Raw genomic sequence first — 22,234 nt, forward strand, 5'->3', positions numbered from 1 at the left:
CATGAATGCACTGAACGCCGACTTTTTTCCCCGAGATAATTTGGAGAGGAAGGGTGGCCCTGATAAGGATCACCAGGCTCCCGGAGTCTAGCAGTGCCGTTACCTCCCATCGTTCACCTTCACGTGACATGCTTGTGGCCCCTCGCTGGGTGGACAGTTCACAATGCAGGCCGGATAAGCATAATATAAACTACGTTGTCCTATGCTGCTGTCCATCGGCTCAAGGGTCAGGGGACAACGAGCGGCTATATGGCCTGGGCCGTGGCATCTCCAGCAAACAACATCACCTTTATGGACCTTGGGCACCACCTCCCTCGTCCATTTGGACCTTGGAAGTCCCACCACCTTTTGGGCCTCCACCCCCTGTTGGGAACTCCAGTATGTAGTGGGCTGCCTTCCCAAGGAACCTTCAAACCCCTGGTATCTCTCGATCAGTCCGACCAGTTCATCCGCATACCGGGGATCACCCTGGGCAACCCAAGGCTGTATGGGCCTCGGCAGGGAGTGCACAAACCGGTCCATCACCACCCACTCTACCATCTGCTCAGGCATTGAGGACTCTGGCTGCAGCCACTTCTGGACCAGGTGCCGCAGGTCAAACATTTGGGACGGAGGTGGTTTTGTTCTGGTAATACGAACCCGCTGTGCCCTGATAGTCATTGTCAACCCCAAGCGTGCGAGAATCTCACTTTTTAGCTTGTCATACTCTTTGGCATCCTGCAAAGCTAAATCATAGTACGCCTTTTGGGCGTACTATGCAAAGCTAAATAGGGCGTACTATGCAAAGCTAAATAGGGTGCCCTGCAAAGATAAATCATAGTATGCCTACTGCGCGTACTTCTGGGGCTCTCCAAGTCAAGTATGGCGACAGTACCTCTGCCCACTGCTCTTGTGGAAATTTCTCCCTCTCGGTGACCCTTTGAAACACCATCAGGAAGGTCTCAACGTCATCCCCCCAGGGTCATTTTCTGCAAAGCCCGTCATGCCGCCTTCCGGACATGGGAATCATCAGTCGGACCTGGGGTTGGAGCGCTCATCCTCTCCTGGATGGCGGTTGCCAGAAGCTGCATCTGCTGACGTTGTTTCTGCTAGTACTGCTGGATCTGCTGTAACTACAGCGTGTTGGTCTCCTATTGATGCTGCTTGCTTCATAAACCCAGAAGCCAAACAGAAAAGAAAATAGCCTTTAGATCAGGCAAACAAAGTAAATGTCCCTAGCAGGTCTCTGCTCAGCCAGGCCTGTGTGGCACACAAGCTGCGGTAGCGTCCAGTGTCCTGGCTTGGTCTGAAGACAAACATACACAGGAGGCCTTCTCCCTCCAAACACACAGACCATGTGCCAAACAACAGCCTCCATTTTATAGGCTGTTAACACTAGAACTACTGATGGAGTCATTTTGACTCCTTTCGTTTTTTATTTCTCTTCTGTGACTACATTTTTCAGAATTCCGGCTTGAAACTCGGTGACTTTTCCTCAAATATGATGTGAAAAAAGATTTTGTGAGAATAAATAATTTTGGTGAAAAATTTGCGCGTTTTTTTCAAAATTTACCAAGAACTACTGAAGGGAGTCATTTTGACTCCCTACTATATTTTGAGGTCCTTTTGTCACTAAATGTTGCTATAAAGTTTTGTGCATAATTTTTTCACTCTGTCTTATTTACCCTGATGTTCATATAGATGTAATTCAATTTACATCTCAACTTTTCACATTTTCCTTGTGTTTTACCTGCTTGTATTACTGTGTAATGCTGAACAAACTCTATCTGATGAGGAGCTAGATGCATTCATTGCGATATTCTATGCTCGTGGAATATCTGGCACGAACCGTCACTCGATTAGCAGTATTTGGTGTAATGACTGGGGAATACCGTTTTGCAAAGCGACAATGTCTAGGGACCGCTTTGTTGAAATTATGAGGTTTCTCAGATTTGATGAGAAATCTACTCGATCGGAGAGACTGCAAACGGACAAGTTTGCTCTATTTTCTACTGTGTGGGACAGGTTTATTGAAAATTGTATTGCGTGTTACAAACCTGGCCCATACATAATGGTGGATGAGCAACTTTTCCCAAGCAAAACTAGGTGTCCATTCACGCAGTACATGCCTTCCAAACCAGATAAATATGGCCACAAATATTGGCTAGCTGTTGATAAGAGGAGCAAATATCTGGCAAATGGCTTCCCTTATCTAGGCAAAGATGACACACGCCGTGCTGAGGACCGTTTAGCTGACCATGTGGTAATGAAGTTATTGGACCCGTTTTTGAAAAAAGGTCGCAATGTTACAACCGATAATTATTTTACTTCAGTAAAATTAGCTAAACAGCTAAAAAGCAAAGGAACAACCATCGTGGGAACACTGAACAAGATAAGGCGAGAAGTGCCTAAAGAAATAAAATCCATGAAAGAGGAATTGTACAACACTAAAGTGTTTAGAAATGAAGACAATTTTACACTTACAGTATATCAAGGAAAGCCCAACAAAAATGTTGTCATTTTGAGTTCCGTCCATCCAGATGTTGTTGTTGCGTCTGATTCCGCTAAAAAAACTCCAGAAACGGTAAAGTTTTACAATGAAACAAAATATGGAGTAGATGTAGTGGATCAGATGGCACGAAAATATACCACACGAACATGCACAAGGAGATGGCCTGTTCATGCATTTGAAAATGCCTTAGACTTTGCGGGTATAAATGCATGGATAATATTCAAGGAGATTACCCACCAAAAAATGTCACGCAAGGCATTTTTGCAAACGCTTGTGAGAGAGTTGAGTGGTCCTTATGTCACAGATAGGGAAAAGGGTTCCACGTCCCAAGTTTCTACATGCTCAGAAGTGATGGTTCAAACAAAATTTTGGCAGATCAAAGAAAAGTGCAAGAAAAATAGATCTGTCGGAAATTGTAAGACTTGTGGTAAGTCTTTGTGTGGGCAATGTACCTCTATAAATCAAAGGCAATGCCTAAAATGAGAAACACCAAATGTTTAGAAGGTGAATTCTGCGCCATATTTTCATTTTTATGCTCCTCCACCTACATTTTCTCTGCTTTTTGTTCTTCAGTTGTTGTTTATATGTGTGCACTTGAATAAAAAGAAAATGTTTGAAAAATGTCTATTATAATTATTGTTATTTTCTGTAGAAAAATAAGAAAAGCAGAAAAAAAACAATCAAAAGCATTACTGTTGGATCTCACAATAATAATACATTACAAAAAATATAATTATTAATAAATAACCACAAATGAAACTCTAAAAATAAACGAAAACAAGCAAGGAGTCAAAATGACTCCTTTCAGTAGTTCTAGGCGGGGTCACGAGTCCAGTAGTCCTAGTGTTAACCACACCCAGAGGTGAGGTATGTGGGTAGCTGGACCCGCCCATTCTCTCCTAGCTACCTGTAACCCGGCTCCCAGGTGCACCAAACGATCCTCTTAGTGCTTATCTGTCCTAGAGAAACACTCCGGGTTACATCACAGAGACCAGCCATCTCTGTGACACATGCCTCCCATTGACTACGCAACCATTAACCACCTTACAATACTTTGATACATATCTGGTTTTATGATTACCCCACGGCTGATGAAAGGGAATCTGTCACCCCCTGGGACTTATCTGACCTCTAATATTGGCATACAGGTGATAGAAATGTGAATCTATATATACCTATATGCCTCATTTTAGAGGTCTGTTTGCTAAGAAATGGCTTTTTATTCAGTGAAGATTCTGATGCTTGCTGGCCGTGGGGTAGTCGGTGGAGTGGATTCCCTTTAATAAATACTCACTTAGCCCCATTCTTCGTGCAGATACTAATAAATCCAGGACCTATGAGATTTTTACCATATGATAGTTGGATAGTTAGGGGTGTATCATCCATAGCAGCAGCCCACAGGGCCACTATGGTGCCCATGAGAAAACACAGAATTTGAGCTTGGTTTAAGTTGGTATCCATGCAGCACATAAATGCATGTTTACTATGGCCATAAATCAGAAAAAAACTATAAGAAAAAAAATGATCATAAACCCTGCTGTAAATAAATAAAAACCAAACGTGCATTTAAATAAAATAGGGTTCTTAGTAACACTGTTTTTGATCAAAAATAGCATAAAAGCTATCCCACCATGGTAAAATGAACCCATTCGGGATAGTCCTACTCTGTTTAATATTAAAAACCTTACCATGTATCAAAGCCTCAAACTTCTGTGTGTGAATCAGACATGAGATCTAACGTGATAGAAGATTACAGTCCGGGGAAGACGGGAAACATTCATATAGACGGCCTGTGGAGATGTAGTCAGTGAAGAACTCTGGCTAAATATGTTTGTAGAGCCGCAGTAGAAGAGGAAGATGCTGTCCTCCTCCTGAAGTAGTTATTTCTCATGTCACGTGTAATGAATATCTCCTGCAGTATTGCTAATGCAGATTGCAGTGTCGGTAAATGAGACGAGAATTAGCAATAAGGAAGATGAGTCTATGAGAAACGTGTTCAGCTACAGACTCCGAGGAACAAACTGTTGTCTGTGGCTTAAAATATATAGGTTTTATTAGTAGATGTAAAGAAGAAAACTAAATACTGTAAAATAATATATCTCCTCATATGTTTCCCCTTATTATCTCCAGTAATTGTATTATTACACAATATCAGATCCTCTCAGTGAAGATCTTCTATTTAAGAGAATTTTCCTTATGGACCCATCAAAGATGGATATGGATAGAGACAAGATGGTGGAGAGGATATTACACCTCACCCTAGAGATCCTCTTCCGGCTTACTGGAGAGGTGAGAGATTCTGATGACGTCACATTACATCATTCTTATCTATGGGAATAACAGATGGACAGAACTGGAGAGGTGAGGACTCTGGAAATGTCTGGAGGGAGATTTATTTATATGTCTCTCCATAACCAGGATTACATATTAGTGAAGACCTCTAGTGAGCGCTGTCAGGTCCATGTGTCTGAGGGATGGGAAAGACCCCTGAGCCCAATCACAGGGCCTCCACCTCACCCCCTGATACATGAGGACATCAATGACCAGAAGATCCTAGAACTAAACTACAAGATGATTGAGCTGCTGACTGGAGAGGTGACACTGCTGGGGATGCTGGGACATTATACAGTAACGCTATGAAAGGATCGGGGGGATGACTGTCATTGTATGTGTCAGGTTCCTATAAGATGTCAGGATGTCACTGTCTATTTTTCCATGGAGGAGTGGGAGTATTTAGAAGGACACAAAGATTTGTATAAAGACGTCATGATGGAGGTTCCCCAGCCCCTCACATCACCAGGTAATACACAGGACTAAATACACACGGCCCATAATTATCTGTATGTAAAGAATAAATTCAGTCCCTGTATGTGTTTCTTCCAGATCTATCCAGTAAGAGGACAACACCAGAGAGATGTCCCCGTCCTCTTCCTCCACAGGACTGTAAAGAAGAAGATCCCAATGTTTCTCAGGATCATCAGGTAGATGGAGAGAAGGTGTCATGAGATCTTCCCTATGATGTGTAGACGGCTGTGAAGGTCTTGTGCTCAGTCTTGTTTTATCCACCAGTATTATATGTTTTATACTTGTGTAATGAGAACGGTGGAGATGGCAGGATTAGAGCTGATCATAGATGTGACTTCTCCATCTGTTTGTGACTTTTATAATATTTGTTTCAGGGTGAAGATCTGACCCATATTAATACTACAGAGACATATGTGAGGGGTGATGAGCGGTGTAAAGAGGAGAATTCTACATATGACTACCCAGGTGAGTAGTGACCACTAAATGCACAGAAGTTACAGATTCTTCTCAGTCATCGGCTGTGGCTGCTTTATCGGTTATGTAGTCCGGCCGTATCACAATCGTGTGATCACCATTTTGCCTCTAGAACACAATATTCTCTTCCACCTAAAACTGTTCAAATGATTTTGGGCATTGAAACCCTTTTCCATAGAACTTACAACCTGGAGGATCCACTTACTACCTGTGATTAGGAGACGCTACCTGCCCAGATCTGTAAACCACAAAGCCAGAAAATCACATGAAGAATAATATTATGATGGGCCTGTAAGAGAAAGCGGAGGGTAATGATGGTGTTGGCTTCCTAGATCCCTGATATCTTATTGGATGAATCTACCTTCTCTCCCTCTGTGCTGCTGAATGTGCTCATATGGTCCCTACAAGACCAGGTCCAGTCTTTCTGGCCAAACTTCACATTTATGATCTACAACATTAAATGTGCAGTGAGGGACAAGTGTGAATTTCTGTACAATAACAGCAGAGTTTCCCTTTATCCTGACTTTTCAGTTTCTTTTAAAACCGACTAACTTCAAACAGGATTGTGATAAACTAAACAAAAGCAAACATTACACCTGTGACATGATATCTCTCTAAGCTAAATTTAAGACACCTCATCTCTGCAGTATTATAAAAAGTTCTCTTTGAACGTCTAATATTTCTTCTTGAAACTCATCTGACAGAAAATATTGGCCCTTACGATAGTTTAGATTGCCAAGAGCCACCGAGCCCCATACTCCAATTACCCCAGAGAGGTTTCTCCACTAGTTACTCACTACTTACTGATGGAGACTGTTGAGTTTGATCATTTCAGTGGATGTGTTGTTGTCTATACTCACAGTTTTGACTATAGTAGTTAGTGCCCAAAATACTCTGATTTAACCCCTTCCTGCAGCCAGTTTTGTGTTCCTATCTGGGCTCATTTTTCAAATCTATGGAAAAATACTCTGGCTTCTCTTCAGAACGTAAAAATCTTTCGCCTTTACTAAAGATTTCCGTGGAGAGAAGCAAAACTGAGTTTTCCCCTCCCCCATGACAGCACACCTTGAGAGAGGATCCGCCCCACCAAGGACAGGAAACAGTCTGAAATAAAAGGGCGGTACCTCTCCCTCGCTTCAGTTGGTTTCCTGTCCTTGATGGGGAACCTGTCTGGAAGAAAGAAGACTTACCTGGGGCTGTCCCGGTGTGGAAGAGCGGGCACTGGCCTGTGCACCGGGTTCAGTATCCCAGAAGCGCCGTCCGCAGCTTCCCCTGGGGTCTCTGCGCCGAGCGGGGCGCACGCGGTGAGGCAGGCTCTGTCCTCCCGGAGACCGCGGCGCCGTCCTCCCCCTGCAGTGTGGAACGCTTCCGGGTGTGCCAAACGGGTCCTTAAGGACCATCATCAACCTCAGGAGTCTGAACCAAGTAGTAGAAAACCAGACTTTCAAAATGGAGTCAGTAGGCTCGGCAGTGAAGCTCTTACATCGCAACTGCTTTATGGCTGTAATAGACTTGAAGGACGCATATTATCACGTCCCAATCCATCCGGAGTATCAGAAGTATCTGAGAGTAGCCCTGTTTATTCAGGGGAAGCTGAGGCATTTTCAGTTTGCTGCCCTACCCTTTGGCCTCTCCATTGCCCCGAGAATATTTACGAAACTAATAGCAGAAGTGACAGCCTTCCTACGGATCAAGAATGTAGTGATCGTGCCATATTTAGACGACTTCTTGATAATAGGGAAAACAGAAGCCCACTGCTCCAGTCAGCTCCTAGTGGTCACGGAAGTGTTGCATCAGCTGGGGTGGTTAGTAAATTTCCAAAAATCAAGACTAACCCCCTCCAGGACTCAGACCTTTCTGGGTCTAATCCTAGACTCTCGTCGTCAAACCTGCTTCCTCCCAGAGGACAAAATCTGCAGGTTAATTGCATTAGTCTCGAAGGCCATTCAAGCTCCAGAGATGTCTCTGAGAGAGGCAATGTCCCTCCTGGGTTCTATGACGGCCTGTCTCCCAGCAGTAATGTGGGCCCAGGGGCATATGAGGCGGCTTCAGTGGGAGGTCCTGTCAGCACAGAGGTCCTGCAACTGGCGTTTAGAAGGCAGGCTCTCTCTCTCCCCAGAAGTAGTAGATTCTCTTTCGTGGTGGACAGTCAGGGGAAATCTGACCACAGGCGTTCAATGGTCCAGATCGATAGATCGGGTAGTTACGACCGACGCAAGCAGTTCCGGATGGGGGGGTCATCTGGCAGAACTCTCAATACAGGGTCACTGGGCTTACCACGAGAGGGGATCATCCTCAAACTTAAAGGAGCTTTGGGCAGTAGAAAGATCCCTCAGGGGCTTCCTCCCTCACATCCAAAATCACCATGTCCAGGTCAGGTCCGACAACCGGACCACAGTAGCCTATGTGAATCACCAAGGAGGGACAAGGTCACGCCCTCTGATGGTGGTGGCAGACAGGATCCTTGGTCTAGCAGAGTGAAACCTCCTATCCCTCAGCGCCCTTCACATAAAGGGGATAGAAAACGTGAAGGCAGATTTTCTAAGCCGCCATACCCTAAGACAGGGGGAGTGGGGGTTGAACCCGGAGGTCTTCCATCAGATTGTCCAGTTATGGGGGCAGCCAGACATAGACCTGTTCGCCACAAGGGCAAACAGAAAGGTGCAGAGATTTTGCTCCCTAAATCCGGCAGAAAATCCCCATGCCATAGATGCCCTCCAGATTCCTTGGGGGTTCAGGAAGGCCTATGCCTTTCCGCCATTAGTGATGATTCCAGTAGTGGTGAGGAAGATCCGGGAGGAAGGCGCCAGGGTGATTTTGATAGCCCCTTTTTGGCCCAAGAGGCCTTGGTTCTCTCTGCTTCGGCTAATGTCGGTGTCAGATCCCTGGATTCTACCAGAGAGGCCGGACCTTCTCATGCAGGGACCAGTATTCCATGCCCAGGCCAGGGGATTCCATCTTTCGGCATGGAATTTGAGAGGTCGCTATTGAGTAGCAAGGGGTTTTCACCAGGCTTAGTTTCTACTTTATTGGGGAGCAGAAAACCGATTACAACTAAGATTTATAGCAGGGTTTGGGGTAAATTCCTAGAGGTTATAGATATTCCGCTATCGAGCAAACCTCCGATCAGAGGGATCCTGGAATTTCTGCAAAAGGGGCGGGACCTGGGTCTAGCTACAGGGACCCTTAAGGTTCAAGTTTCAGCTTTGGGAGCACTCTACAATTGTAATCTGGCTGGGAATAGGTGGATCTCGAGGTTTATCAAGTCCTGTGCCAGAGCTGGACCGGTTAGGTCCATGGGTGTTCCTCCTTGGGACCTGAATTTAGTCTTGAACGCTCTTACTAGTGAACCATTCGAACCCCTACACAAGGTTTCTCCAAAAATTCTCACCCTTAAGACCATCCTTCTAGTGGCCTTAACATCAGCCCGTAGGGTGGGGGATCTGCAGGCCCTCTCGGTTAATCCTCCTTACACACAAATCTTTGAGGATAGGGTCACCTTGCGGCCAGATCCAGCATACCTTCCCAAGGTGGTATCTAGATTTCACCGTAGTCAGGAGATTGTGCTACCCTCGTTCTGCAGCAATCCCAAGAACCCAGGGGAAGTCAGGTTCCATAGCCTAGATGTTAGGAGGTCCCTGCTACAGTACATTCACATGACTAGTCTGTGGAGGAAAGACTGTTCTCTGTTCCTGGCCTTTCAAGGGTGTAGGAAAGGTCATGGGGTGTCCAAGGGTACCATCTCTAGGTGGCTCAGGGAGGCCATTTGCTTAGCCTATACGTCCACAGGGGTTCCAGCCCCGGACAATGTGAGGGCTCATTCCACCAGAGCCGTTGCAACCTCCTGGGCAGAGAGAGCAGACGTCTCGATCGAGCAGATATGTAGGGCTGCTACTTGGTCTACACCATCCACCTTCTTTAAGCACTATCGGTTGGATCTATCCTCTTCTGATCTCACCTTTGGGAGAAGGGTACTTCAGGCGGTGGTCCCTCCCTAGGGTGCTCATAAATTCTCCAAAATTCTCTCAAGGTGTGCTGTCATGGGGGAGGGGAAAACACCAAGGTTACTTACCGGTAGCCGGTTTTTCCTGAGCCCATGACAGCACCCGTAGTTTCCCCCCCCTTATTTTTTCTATGTTTCTCACACCCTGGTGTGCACTGTGTGGGGTGGTGTGTATTTGTATATTGTGGTGTTGGTTATGTGCCTAACCTGTTTAGGGAGGTCCTCTCAATGCTCTGTAAACAACTGAAGCGAGGGAGAGGTACCGCCCTTTTATTTCAGACTGTTTCCTGTCCTTGGTGGGGCGGATCCTCTCTCAAGGTGTGCTGTCATGGGCTCAGGAAAAACCGGCTACCGGTAAGTAACCTTGGTGTTTTGTGAAGATATTTTTTCTATTTTTTTTTTTTAAACACAAATTGAGAGATTACGGGGAATTTTACTTTGATTTTACAGAATGTCTGCAAAACTGCAGAATGGTTTGTGGTATCGGGGTATTTATTTTCTGGGCGTTGACTGAATGCTTTTGCTTTTTTTTTTTTACTCTTAACTGAAGGATGCTCCAAAAATGGAAAGAAAAAAACAACCACAAAGAGCTGAAAAATGGAGAGCTTCATCTGCTCCCCCAAACCCGCTATGTGATTAAACCACTAAACCCGTTAAAGAGGTTATGTACGGTTGTCCTGAGGAAGGAGTCTGTGGTCTCTGAAACGCGTAGACAATAAACCTACATTTTTATCCATACTATTGGTTTGTCATGACTCCAGAGAGCGCAGAAACAACTTCCTTTCCCAGTACCTATCTCTGACATTTTTCAAATCTGACGTGTGTCACTTTATGTGGTGATAAGTGTTGGAATTCTTCACAAAGGATAATAAGAAACAAATGGACCTTACAAATTATATTCCAACTTTTCTTGAATCTGACAATCCCCTATATACGGTTGTACACTACTGTCTGGGCACATGGCAGGTTAAGAAGGGAAGGAGTGACATTTAGCTATTTGAATGCAGATTTTGCTGGGATAGTGTGCAGACACGATGTATTGGGGAAACTGTTCATGGTCACCTGGCAGCTCAAAAGATGGTCACCACAAACAGGCTTAGCGCTATCTGCTGCATTTTCCAGATCCCAGGGTTTGCCTTGCTCATCATCCTTTAACCCCTCTACATGGATTTGAACTTAGACAGAGACCCCCCTAAGCTTGGGCCACAGTATTACCTAATGTTCTGTGATGTGAGATGGGAAGAAGAATAGTCAGATAGCCAGGTCAGAACATGGAGGTCAGAGAAAATACAAAATCACACAAAAGTAGTCAGTAAATGGGCCGAGGTCACAACAGAAGCAAATACACAAGCCGGGAGCTGAGCACAGAGGACTGAACCAGAGGAGAACAAGGCTGGATCTGGCAGCTTCCGGCAATATGCTTCCAGCTTTAGTAGGGTGCGGTGCTCTCCAAATGGCTGAAGCAGGAAGAAGATTACTCCGGCTGGACAGCACACACACCCATACTGTCAGACTGGATGGTACTACTGGTCCCAGCAACCCTAATCTTAGTGGCTGGACAGAGCCTGCGCCGCCCAGAGCTTCTGGTTCAATCTTCTCCTCCATCACCAGTGCCACCTGCAGGATGAATAAGATGGTGAGGGAAGCAGACGTCACAGGAGCAGATCCCAGAGGAGATGGGACCCACCATTTACAGAAGCCCTAATGTGACCAAAATGCCGAAAACCAGAGCAGTAGAAATCCCCATAAAGTGACTCCATTTTGGATATTCTAACCCTCAGTGAATTAATCTATAGGAGTAGTGACTATTTTGACTCCACGGGCACTTTCCAGAAATTAGCATGCAGTGGATGTTGGAGAGTAAAAATTACAAATATATAGTTTCATTACCCAACACATAGTGCCCAGATTGTGCTCCAGGAGAGACACACCGTAAATTAAGTGGGTTCTTCTCACTATAGTAATGTCAAATACATGGAGGCTAAATGTGGTTTGGGTGCACTGCAAGGCTCAGAAGCGAGGGGGAGATCTGACTTTGGGAGAGCGGATATTGCTGGATTGGTTTATGGAAGCCATGTTGCTTTTCAAGAGTCTTTGAGCCACTAATAATGTGGAAACTTCTGTTTTTCCATTGACAGATGATGGACCTGAGTGGGGACTTGTTTTTTGTGAGATGAGTAGAAGTTTTTATTGGTATTATTTTCGCCTACATAACATTGTTTGGTGGCTTTTTATTGCATATTAGGGTGGCAGAATTAACAAACAGTTGAACACCACGCTCCACTGGTTCTTTCTATGAGGTTTTCTATTAGACTGTGAACTGTTATTGTCTTGGTGAATAATGACGGCTAACATAGGGCAAAATTTAAAAAAATCACAGAAAAAGATACAGCCTTACCAACACCAATAATCGTACCAATTCATGGAGGGTGTGGTTGCCTAGTATTAAAGATGCACACAGATGAAGCTTGCATAGGACGCCAGTCACACAGGTAGGTGTTATGCACAGTGTCTGGCTTAGGATACTGATGATGTCCATACTGGGCAGAAAGGCTGCCCAGCACTATATAAGTGCACCCCACATGGACAGACACCCCAGTACACCCAACCAACACTAAAATGCTAATGCATTTGTTATCTGATTTGGTGTTGGTAAGGCTGATTTTTTTCTGTGATGTTTTCTTGGTAGATGATACTTTTACATAAAGTGCATTTTTACGTACAGTTTAAGTAGAAATATTCAACAATATAAATTTTAAGGATATGTTATTCATAAATAATAATTGGTTTTATTCTTGGCAGATGACTGTACCAGGAGATCAGAGGGACAGCTGACATCTTCAATTTTTAAATCAGATGATCTTGAGATCAAACAAGATACAATTGAAGTGAATGACATTACTCCAGATTTACCATCATCCCTTCACAGCAAAGATCTGTCATCTGATCCTATGAAACAGGTTCTGTCTTCTGATTTGTTACCGACTACTAAGGAAAATCAAAGTCACAAAATAAGCATTAAAAAACAAATTGCTCCTAAAGCAAAGAAGCCATTTTCACATTCTGAATATGGAAATAGTTTTTCCCTCGAAAAGTCTTTTCTTAAACATCAAAACATTCACACAGCAGAGAATAGATTTTTTTGTTTCAAGTGTGGGAATTTTTTTAACCAGAAATCAGATCTTGTTAATCACCAGAGAAGTCACACAGAGGAGAAGCCATTTTCTTGTTCAGAATGTGAAAAATGTTTTAGCTGGAAATCAGATTTGGTTGAGCACCAGAGAATTCACACAGGGGAGAAGCCTTTTTCCTGTTCAGAATGTGGAAAATGTTTTAACTGGAAATCACATTTGGTTGAGCACAAGAGAATTCACACAGGGGAGAAGCCTTTTTCCTGTTCAGAATGTGGAAAATGTTTTAGCTGGAAATCAGATTTGGTTAAGCACCAGAGAATTCACACAGGGGAGAAGCCTTTTTCCTGTTCAGAATGTGGAAAATGTTTTAACTGGAAATCCGATTTGGTTATACACCAGAGAAATCACACAGGGGAGAAGCCTTTTTCCTGTTCAGAATGTGGAAAATGTTTTAGCCGGAAATCAGGTTTGGTTAAGCACAAGAGAACTCATACAGGGGAGAAGCCTTTTTGCTGTTCAGAATGTGGGAAATGTTTTAGCTGGAAATCAGGTTTTGTTACGCACAAGAGAATTCACACAGGGGAGAAGCCTTTTTCCTGTTCAGAATGTGGGAAGTGTTTCATCCAGAAATCATATTTTGTTAGGCACCAGAGAATTCACACAGTGGAGAAGCCTTTTTCCTGTTCAGAATGTGGGAAATGTTTTAAAGATAAATCAGATTTGGTTAAGCACCAGAGAACTCACACAGTGGAGAAATCTTTTTCCTGTTCAGAATGTGGGAAATGTTTTGTGAAGAAATCATCACTTCTTAGTCACCAGAGAACTCACACAGACGAGAAGCCATTTTCATGTTCTTAATGTGGGAAATGTTTTACACGGAAATCAACTCTTAACAAACTTCATAGAAGTCACACAGGGGAGAAGCCTTTTACATTTTTAACCGAAAATTGTATCTTCATAAAGGGGTTGTCCACTACTAGGACAACTCCTTCTCATTCCTCATGTTTGGCCTTGTTAAAATAAAAACACTCATACGCACTTACTGTTCTGGCGCCGTTCCATTGGTGTCACAACTTGCGTTTCTGTAAGGCTGTTACATCACACAAGATTGTTACATCACACAATCCTGCTGCCAATCAACGCCACCTTCAGACGTATCGTATATCAACAGGAAGGACATGGCCTGGACATAGCACCAAGAGAATGCACACAGACATAGCACCAAGAGAATGCACACATTGAAAGCACTCTCTTCAGACCGTGTTCTTGGGGAAATTATAAGCAATTTATAGCCTCAAACATGACTTTCGATATGGGAAAGAAAGATCAGAGGTTAATCTGAGGTCCTCCACCTCTGTCAGCATGTCTGGTATGCAGCGTTTCTTATGGAAGGTCTTATCATCCTGCTCTGGAGCTATTACTGCCTCACCTCAGCATGGAAAAAGAAGCAGTCTTAACCCTCATGATGCCAGACAGCTACAGCCTGTAAGTCCTGCACCAACTTCTCTCTTAATGTAGGCCTCACAAGAAAACACCACCAATCTTCCTGTACTCTCACCAAAGCCCACATACTAAGCAGTGCTTGCTTCACAGGGACATTTACCCCCTATCCACAGGTTATTCTGATATGGGGAACAACATAACTTATTTGTATATCATATTGTGTCTATGACTCGCCCCCAGGGTCGTGGGGTACTCGGCAGCCGGGTCTTGTGGCTGCTTTTGGGGGATATCACGGTGGCTGGCCCGTTCCGTGACCCAGGGCGGTCAGTAAAAAGGGGAATAAAGTTTATGGGATAGTTTGTGACGCCACCTGTGGTGTCTGGTGAGATTCACCAGCGCTGCGGCAGGCCGCTGAGGCCGGTGGTAAGGCAGCTCTGGTGGTATAGCTCCCCACAGGCGGAGCTAGGCCTCAGGGCAGCGGGGATGCAAGGATGCAGGACAAACGGGACCCGCAGGGTCAGAGCAAGAACAGGGACAGACACGATAGTCACTTCAGTACCTTTTCCTAGTGGAATTCAGGCACATCCCGCAGCACTGTAGGGTGAAGGGTGCACTAACGGATTCTCCCCAGTGAGCTGGTGTAGGGCCTCCTGTTTCTTGCCTTTGCATTGTAAGTTTCTGACCTGCCTGGAGCTAGGCCTAACTTTGTCTCTGTTCTGCACCTGCCGACCTTGTGGTAGGGCCTTCTGTTGGAGATCACTCTCCCTATTCTTTGGGGTCTCCGTGATTCCTGACCCTGGTACGTATCAGCTTTTGGTGATCCTGGGACAAGTAGTTCGCCAGGGGTTAAAGTCGTTTTCTACTGGTCATGAAGATCCACGTAGACTCGGACCCGGTGTCCGGTATATACTTCGGGGTGAGCTGGTTAAGCTCCTCTGCCCCCTATGTTACTCACTTTCCACTCGCCTTCGGCCCCGCTCGGGCCCTTACTAGGCTACACACACTGCAGCCGGGACGCTGCTCTTCTTCGCCGCACACTCCTAGCTCTCTGTAGCATTGGCGTCTCTGCCCCCTGCCAGACAGAGACGCCGTCCCTCTCACCTCCTCGCTCCCCGCGCGGCGTCCTCCAGCGCTCCTCTCCCTGCTGCTGCCGGCGCGCGCTCCTTCCTAGGCACTGTGCTTAAGGAGGACCTCCCATATATAAGGCACCTCCTCCAAAATGGAGGTGCCCGAGCAATAGTTGTTGCACAGTGTACTTGCTTCTGCTTCAGCCCTCAGGTCCAGTTGCCAGCCTGACTACTGTTCCAGTCCGCCAGTCTGACTACTCTCCAGCCCGACAGTCTGTCTTCCGGTCATCCGCCAGTCTGTCTATGGGCAAGTCCACCTGCTTACCAGGAAGCACCAGCCAGTTACCTGCCTGCTACCTGCCGTGCCTGCTAGCCCGCTCACTTGGGAGCACTCGTCTGTTACCTGCCTGTTACCCGTTAGCCTACCTGGAGGCTTGGCCGTCACTTGCCATGACCACCTGATAGCCTACCTGGAGGCTCCCGCTGTCACTTGCCGTGACCACCTGTCTGCTAACCCAGAGACTTCTGCCTGCTTGCTGTGTCCATCCGCTATACCGGTCAGTCCCAGCCATCTGACCCGTGGGAGCCACCTGCTCTCTTACAAGGTCGTCCCCAGAGTAGCACCTGGTCCCTCTGCTCGGTCCCTCCCTGGTCACGGAGTCGTTAGCCGTCGTCTGACCAGGGTCAGTCTGAGTTGATACTTAGTTACGCTCCTCTGGGTCCCTCCTTGCACCACGGCACAGAGGTTCCACCACCCGGACCCGTAACACTCTCTATCCTGAGCTCTGTGAGTTCTAGTCTGGACTCACTCTACAGACTGTACTGAACTCTTTCTGCAGGAACTGCTAGGCTCTGGCTCGACTGCACTGACTCCTTCTGTGTCTGAGCAGGAACTGCTGAATCACTCACTGAGCTGCCTGGCTCCACCTTCCCTTTATATATCCCTAACAGGCTCCCTGTGTTGGTCTGAGGTGGAAGGTGGAGGTGTGTGAATGCTTATAAGGGCCTCTTGTGGAGAAATCCCCTAATGCACCCCTCTAGGATCTGTGGTACCAAGCGCAGCTGGGCGCCACACCTATCCCTACTAAAGAAGATATGGAGTAATATATTCAGAGGCTGGAGACCACATACAATACTGAAATACGTCCCCTCACTTCTGTCCTGTCACAGCTTACTGACAAGGTACAGAGATTAGAGGATAATGTCATCCCAAGTTGGAGGCCATCATAATGCTCAGAAACTAACACTGGATCTTCACAGCCAGTAAATAAACCATCTGTTTAATATGGTTTATGATCAAGAAAATCACAATAATATCTGGATAAGGGGTATACCTGAAAGCATCAATGCACAAGTGATTATGCCAACACTGCGATCATTATTCAATAATATTCTTGGTGATCCTATTGATAAGGAGGTGGAGATTTAAAAGGCGCACCGCACAATAGGCAATCATTGCCCAGATCTTGAGCATCCAAGGGACATTATCTGTCACATACATTTTTTCAATGTAAAAGGGGCCATTGTGAGGAAAGCAGGGGAGTTGGGTCCTGGTGATTTAAATGGAAAACACATATAATAGCTCACATATCTATCCTGAATGACACTTGCTAAAAGAAGGGTATTGAAACCACTACTTGATGCCATCCGGGAAAATGGCCTGATGTACTCCTGGGGGTACCCATTCCAGCTGTATATTTTCAAAGATCCAAGCAACATGAGGCCTGTTTGTGATGCCCTGGACATTCCATATATCTGACTGGCCACCTGATCGACCATTGCCACAGAGAGTTCCAGCACGTCACAGAAGGCTTTCAATGGATCAGGAACTTGATGGTGATGCAGACAGATGGGAAAGGAACCTGCCAATCATATGAGCTCCTGAAATGAATCTGATCTTCCCTGATGAGAGACAGTTTGCAGATACTTATTTCTTTCTGCATATAATTAGATATATCTAAAGAGAGTTTTAGGTGCCACTCTTCCACTATATAGAATGTCTCAGTTCATATGTTAGTACGGCATTTAAGTTGAGTTCACATTATATTTCTGTAATATCGGGCTGTATTACTTTACTCGCTATATATTCCATGGTTCCCACTAATAGGAACCCTAGGGCTGAAGGTTTCACTTACACCTGTAAAGACAACCCCCAGTTAGGGACTTGCATTGGGATCTGCTTGTTTCGCAATTTCCTACTGTTTCGATATATTCATAATCTATACTTCTTAGACACTGAGAGGTAGACATTACTATCTACCGTCTATACTTCCTCTTTTCTCTTAACCTTTCTCTCTTCCATTCCCCCTTTTTTTCATATAATATGGCACAACTCAAAACTTGTTCATTGAATGTCAGAGGACTTAATGTTCCAGAGAAAAGAGCTCAAGTGTTTTATCATTGGCATAAACAGCACGTACATTTTCTATTTCTTCAGGAGTCACACTTTAGAGGTGATCATATACTGTACCTCAGTTTACTAATAGATAGCATTTTTCTGGGATGCCAAGATGATTAATGTTTTGAAGTCTTGCTCCTGTATATTGTAATCTGACTATGCCGGCCTCCACCAAGGCTTCACATGTTGGAACCTAAATGATAATCTGCTGAAGGACTCACTAACTCAGACCTTGTTGAGACTATAGACTCCTTCAAATATATGAGCATGATGAAACTGCCTTACCATTTAAATGGGAAGCACTCACATGCGTCCTCAGAGGGATAATAATAAAACTTAGATAAAGGCTAAAAAAAGGAGAGAACAGCTAAAGTCTCCCATTTGCTTGAGCGGATTGTTCTCCTTGACAAACAACATAAATGATCTGCTTCCCTCCAGGTATATGTAGACCTGCTTAACGCTAGAAGGGAGCTAAAGTAGTTTCATGGATGGGGTACTTGCAAATATTGTGTAATTTCAAGGCACCTACTTATGGAAGGAACCAAGTGGAAGCTTCCATTCTCGGTACTAGATATGGGGCCTCCTCGAGAAAATGACTTAAAATGTCGTACACTAATGTTAATATATAAGGCACAGGATAGGGGTAAAAATATTCTGGGAATTGGAAAGTACACAAGCTATACTCCTTTATGGCAGAACTATAACTTACCAGAACTACATAAACTAAAAAATGTTAGTGAGTGTGAGGATAGGGGTATACGTTTGGTGTCACAACTCTTGAGGGATGGATTATTCAAGAGGTTTGAACAAATAAAGGCAGATTTTAACCTTCCGCATAGGGTGTTTTATCAATATCTGCAAATACATCTTGCATATAGTACACAACTAAAATAAACGCCATACTGATTGACATCACCCAATAGATACCATTGCTACATCGTTGGATACAAAAGGTCTAATATCCATTATTTATAGGCAGTTACTGGCCCTACATTTGGATAAATATCCTTTGATAGTTAAGACATGGGAGGGGGGTGAGGGTCCCTTATCTGAGGAGCAATAGGGGAAGTACTGGATTTGACAACGAAACTTTCATTGTCAGTCACAAAGATTGTCCCGAATTCTTCTCATTCATAGGGTATATAGATCCCCAAGTATTTTATTTGAAATTGAAATACAAACGGATGACACAGACCCTAGATGTGGTCAAAAGGACGCCCACCTGATGCATATGACGTGGGAATGTGTAAATATTGGCGACTACTGGAAGGGGGTGATCGCTCTTGTACTATCTGTATTTGGGATACAACTTCAGTTGGAACCTAAAATCTGTATCCTAGGACTCCTGGGAGAGGACGTAGACCCAGACTCCCATATGGCAGTAGGTAGCTCAAGAATATTATTCCAAGCCAGAAAGTTGTTGGCACTACATTGGATAGACAATTCTCCCCCAACGATAACAGAACTAAGATCCAGGATGAATAACACTCTACGCTTGGAAAGTGGAGCTTATATTAAAGGAACGCTATCAAGAAATCCATACATATATGGGAGCAATGGTTAATTACCCCAGGTATTGCTTCAGAAATACTTTACTGGACCATTTGTACATATCCCTGCAGTAAACCAGGAATTTATATCCTGATACCTAAGGTGTCAGCAAATAATAATTGTCTCAGTCCACACAATTGTCCCTTCTTAGATATATTCTTTTTCTTTTGATGTCCCAATAGGGAAAAAAAACCCGTCAGGAAGTATCCAGATATTTATGTACAAATGTAAAATTACTATTCCAAAACATTGTACTATAGAGCGATATTGGGATTTATATCATTGTAAACCGGTTCTTGTATCGTTTACTGGTTTTTCTTTCTTTTTATTTTTTTTGTCACAAAGTTTGTATGACAAACACAAAATGTTGGTCTTTCTTTCTTTTGTTAAATAAAAATGATCTGATTGAAAAAAAGAAATAATAGATCAAACATATACAAAATATCAAGATCGCATGTGAAGGTACTCGTATGAATTCACAGATAAATGTGGTCTCTCATTGACAAGGAAGTTACATCCACGGATACAAAGGACATACGGCTCCGGCAAAGATTAAGAGACCACTGAACAGTTTTCTATTGGAAAGCACGGAAAGACTGGTGGAAAGCATGGCAAGAGGAATGAAAGCTGTGATTAAAAATCATGGTTAGTCCACCAAATATTGATTTCACATTTAAAACATGAGTAATTTGAGGTCTGAAAGCACTGTGTTTCTTTTTTAGTATTTTGACGCTTTATCATTTGCTGCAAATAAATACAACATTTTTAGCTTTGAATTTCCGAGACCTGTTGTCAGTAGTTTATAGACTAAAACAACAATGTACATTTTACTCTATAATATACATATAAAGAGAAAAATCAAACAAACTGAAAATTTTGCAGTGGTCTCTTCATTTTTGCCAGAGCTGTATGTATCCAAAACAAAAGGAGCCCCACTGCTATAAATTCATAACCCCACTGACATAGCTGACGCATTTCATTGCTGTTATAGCTCACTACATAATATTCATGGAAAATAGCATGACATGCCACCTAATTTTCTTGAAACAAAAAATGACAAATATATTAAGGACACTGCCGTTCCTTCCTTACAGACCCTTGAGCAGGATTTACTAGACAAAGCTTTCACTGAACAACAGATAGGAGAGGCCAATAAATCATTCCCTATCGGGAAGAGCCCTGGGCCAGATGCATTCAATAATAGATTTTATAACATGTTTGCACCTCTGTTATTACCATTAGTGTTCAATAATATCTCAGAAGACTCCCCCTTTTGCCCTCCAATCACTTGAGGCTCACATAATAGTTTTATCAAAGCCTGGAAAAGAACTAAATGCCTGCCCTAATATTCATCCAATATCATTAACTAATATATGCATCAAAATATTCTCTAATATAATTGCATCACGGCTCTCCTACTACCTACCCTCAATTGTTGGCAACGATCAGGTTGGCTTCGTTAAGGGCAGAGAAGTGCATGATAATACAAATAAAACCCTGTTAGTTTCACATGCAAAAAAAACCAGGGGAACTCAATGTGCCTTGTTTCTGTGGATGCTGAAAAAGTGTTTGACAGAATGCACTGGACTTTCTTGAAGAGCACCTTACGAAAATTGGGTTAGGCTCTTTCTTGTTATCTAAAATTCTATCCTTCTACACTGACCCTAAAGCGATAGGGTAAACGACCTTCTATATGACACATTTTCTATTAAAAATGAGACAAAGCAAGAGTGTCCCTTATCTCCTCTCCTATACACATTGGTGATGGAACATTTCGCGGTAGCATTACAAAAAAATCCAGATATTAGTGGAGCTACTATAGACTCACATCACTATAAACTAGCTCTATACGCCGATGACTTGTTGCTCTGTTTCAAACCCAATTATTTCATTTCCTTCTATACTAAAGGAATTCAAAGAATTTGGCCAAGTAAGCGATTTTAAAGTCAACTACTCTAAATCAGAAACAATAACATAAGACAAAAGCTAATTTTTAACTTTCCCTTTAAGTGGCAGAAAGACACATCTAAGTACCTCGGTACACAAATTCCAGGGAACATGGATGATCTGTATAGTTTAAATTATATCACTGTCCTTGAACAAACTCTTCAAAATTTAATGAATTATAAATTCAAACTCTTGTCCTGGTTTGGTTGTATTTATGTGATAAAATGGACATTTTGCCAAAACTTCTTTACATATTCCAGAACGTTCCTGTCTGCATTCCTCAGACCTTTTTCTCCCATCTCGACAATGCTATTCGGTAGTATGGGGAACGTCAAGGTCTAGGATATGTTTTAAAATATTGTGATGTTCCAAAAATAAAGGGGGGTACTAGTATGCCTAATCTAAAAAAATGACCATCAATCTTTGATTCTTATGAGAGCAGTGGACTGGTTCATGTCTATGGAACATAAGCAATGGGTGAAACTGGAAGAGGACCTCTATCCATGGATACTCACATCTCTACCTTGGATTGACTAAATACATGTACAAACTAAACAATTACCAATACCCATTCACCACTTTTTGAAAACATGGGATCAAGTCTTAATCTCATCATCTATATCACGTAGGTTGGGTCCATTAACGCCCTTGTTTGGCAACCCAGATTTTCCCTCTGCTTCAGGTACGGAGTCATTTCTAATCTGGGACTGATCTGATGACCTTAGATTGAGACACGTTCTCATGGGATCAGGCTCTTTTTCTTCCTTTATAGAACTTCGTGGCTTCTTTCCAATTAGGAGTCTATCCTGCCTGGCTTATTTCCAGCTCAGGTCATTTATAAATTCTCACATGTTACTAGTATAAAGGATGAACTCACTCCGTTTGAACCCTTAATCACGCAAGTAGGTCCTTGTACTAAAC

The 22,234-nt window shown here is 43.7% G+C and overlaps 2 protein-coding genes and 1 pseudogene across 2 annotated transcripts in view; all 3 read left to right on the forward strand.

Moving 5' to 3' along the window:
* The window catches only part of LOC141192395 (oocyte zinc finger protein XlCOF8.4-like), a 220,036-nt gene that overhangs the window by 20,023 nt on the left and 177,779 nt on the right, over positions 1–22,234 (forward strand). The window lies entirely within an intron of this gene.
* Positions 5,600–15,527, forward strand: LOC141192394 (uncharacterized). Its single transcript, XM_073661914.1, has 3 exons — positions 5,600–5,626; positions 5,671–5,761; positions 12,576–15,527. Exons 1-3 carry the CDS (start codon positions 5,600–5,602, stop codon positions 13,763–13,765), a joined length of 1,308 nt encoding a protein of 435 aa, XP_073518015.1. The 3' UTR covers positions 13,766–15,527.
* LOC141192406 (U5 spliceosomal RNA) lies at positions 6,734–6,819 on the forward strand (annotated as a pseudogene).

The sequence above is a fragment of the Phyllobates terribilis genome, unplaced genomic scaffold (assembly GCF_046119375.1).
Source record: "Phyllobates terribilis strain yellow unplaced genomic scaffold, ASM4611937v1 Scaffold_60__1_contigs__length_8166268, whole genome shotgun sequence".
NCBI classification, from domain to species: Eukaryota; Metazoa; Chordata; class Amphibia; order Anura; family Dendrobatidae; genus Phyllobates; species Phyllobates terribilis.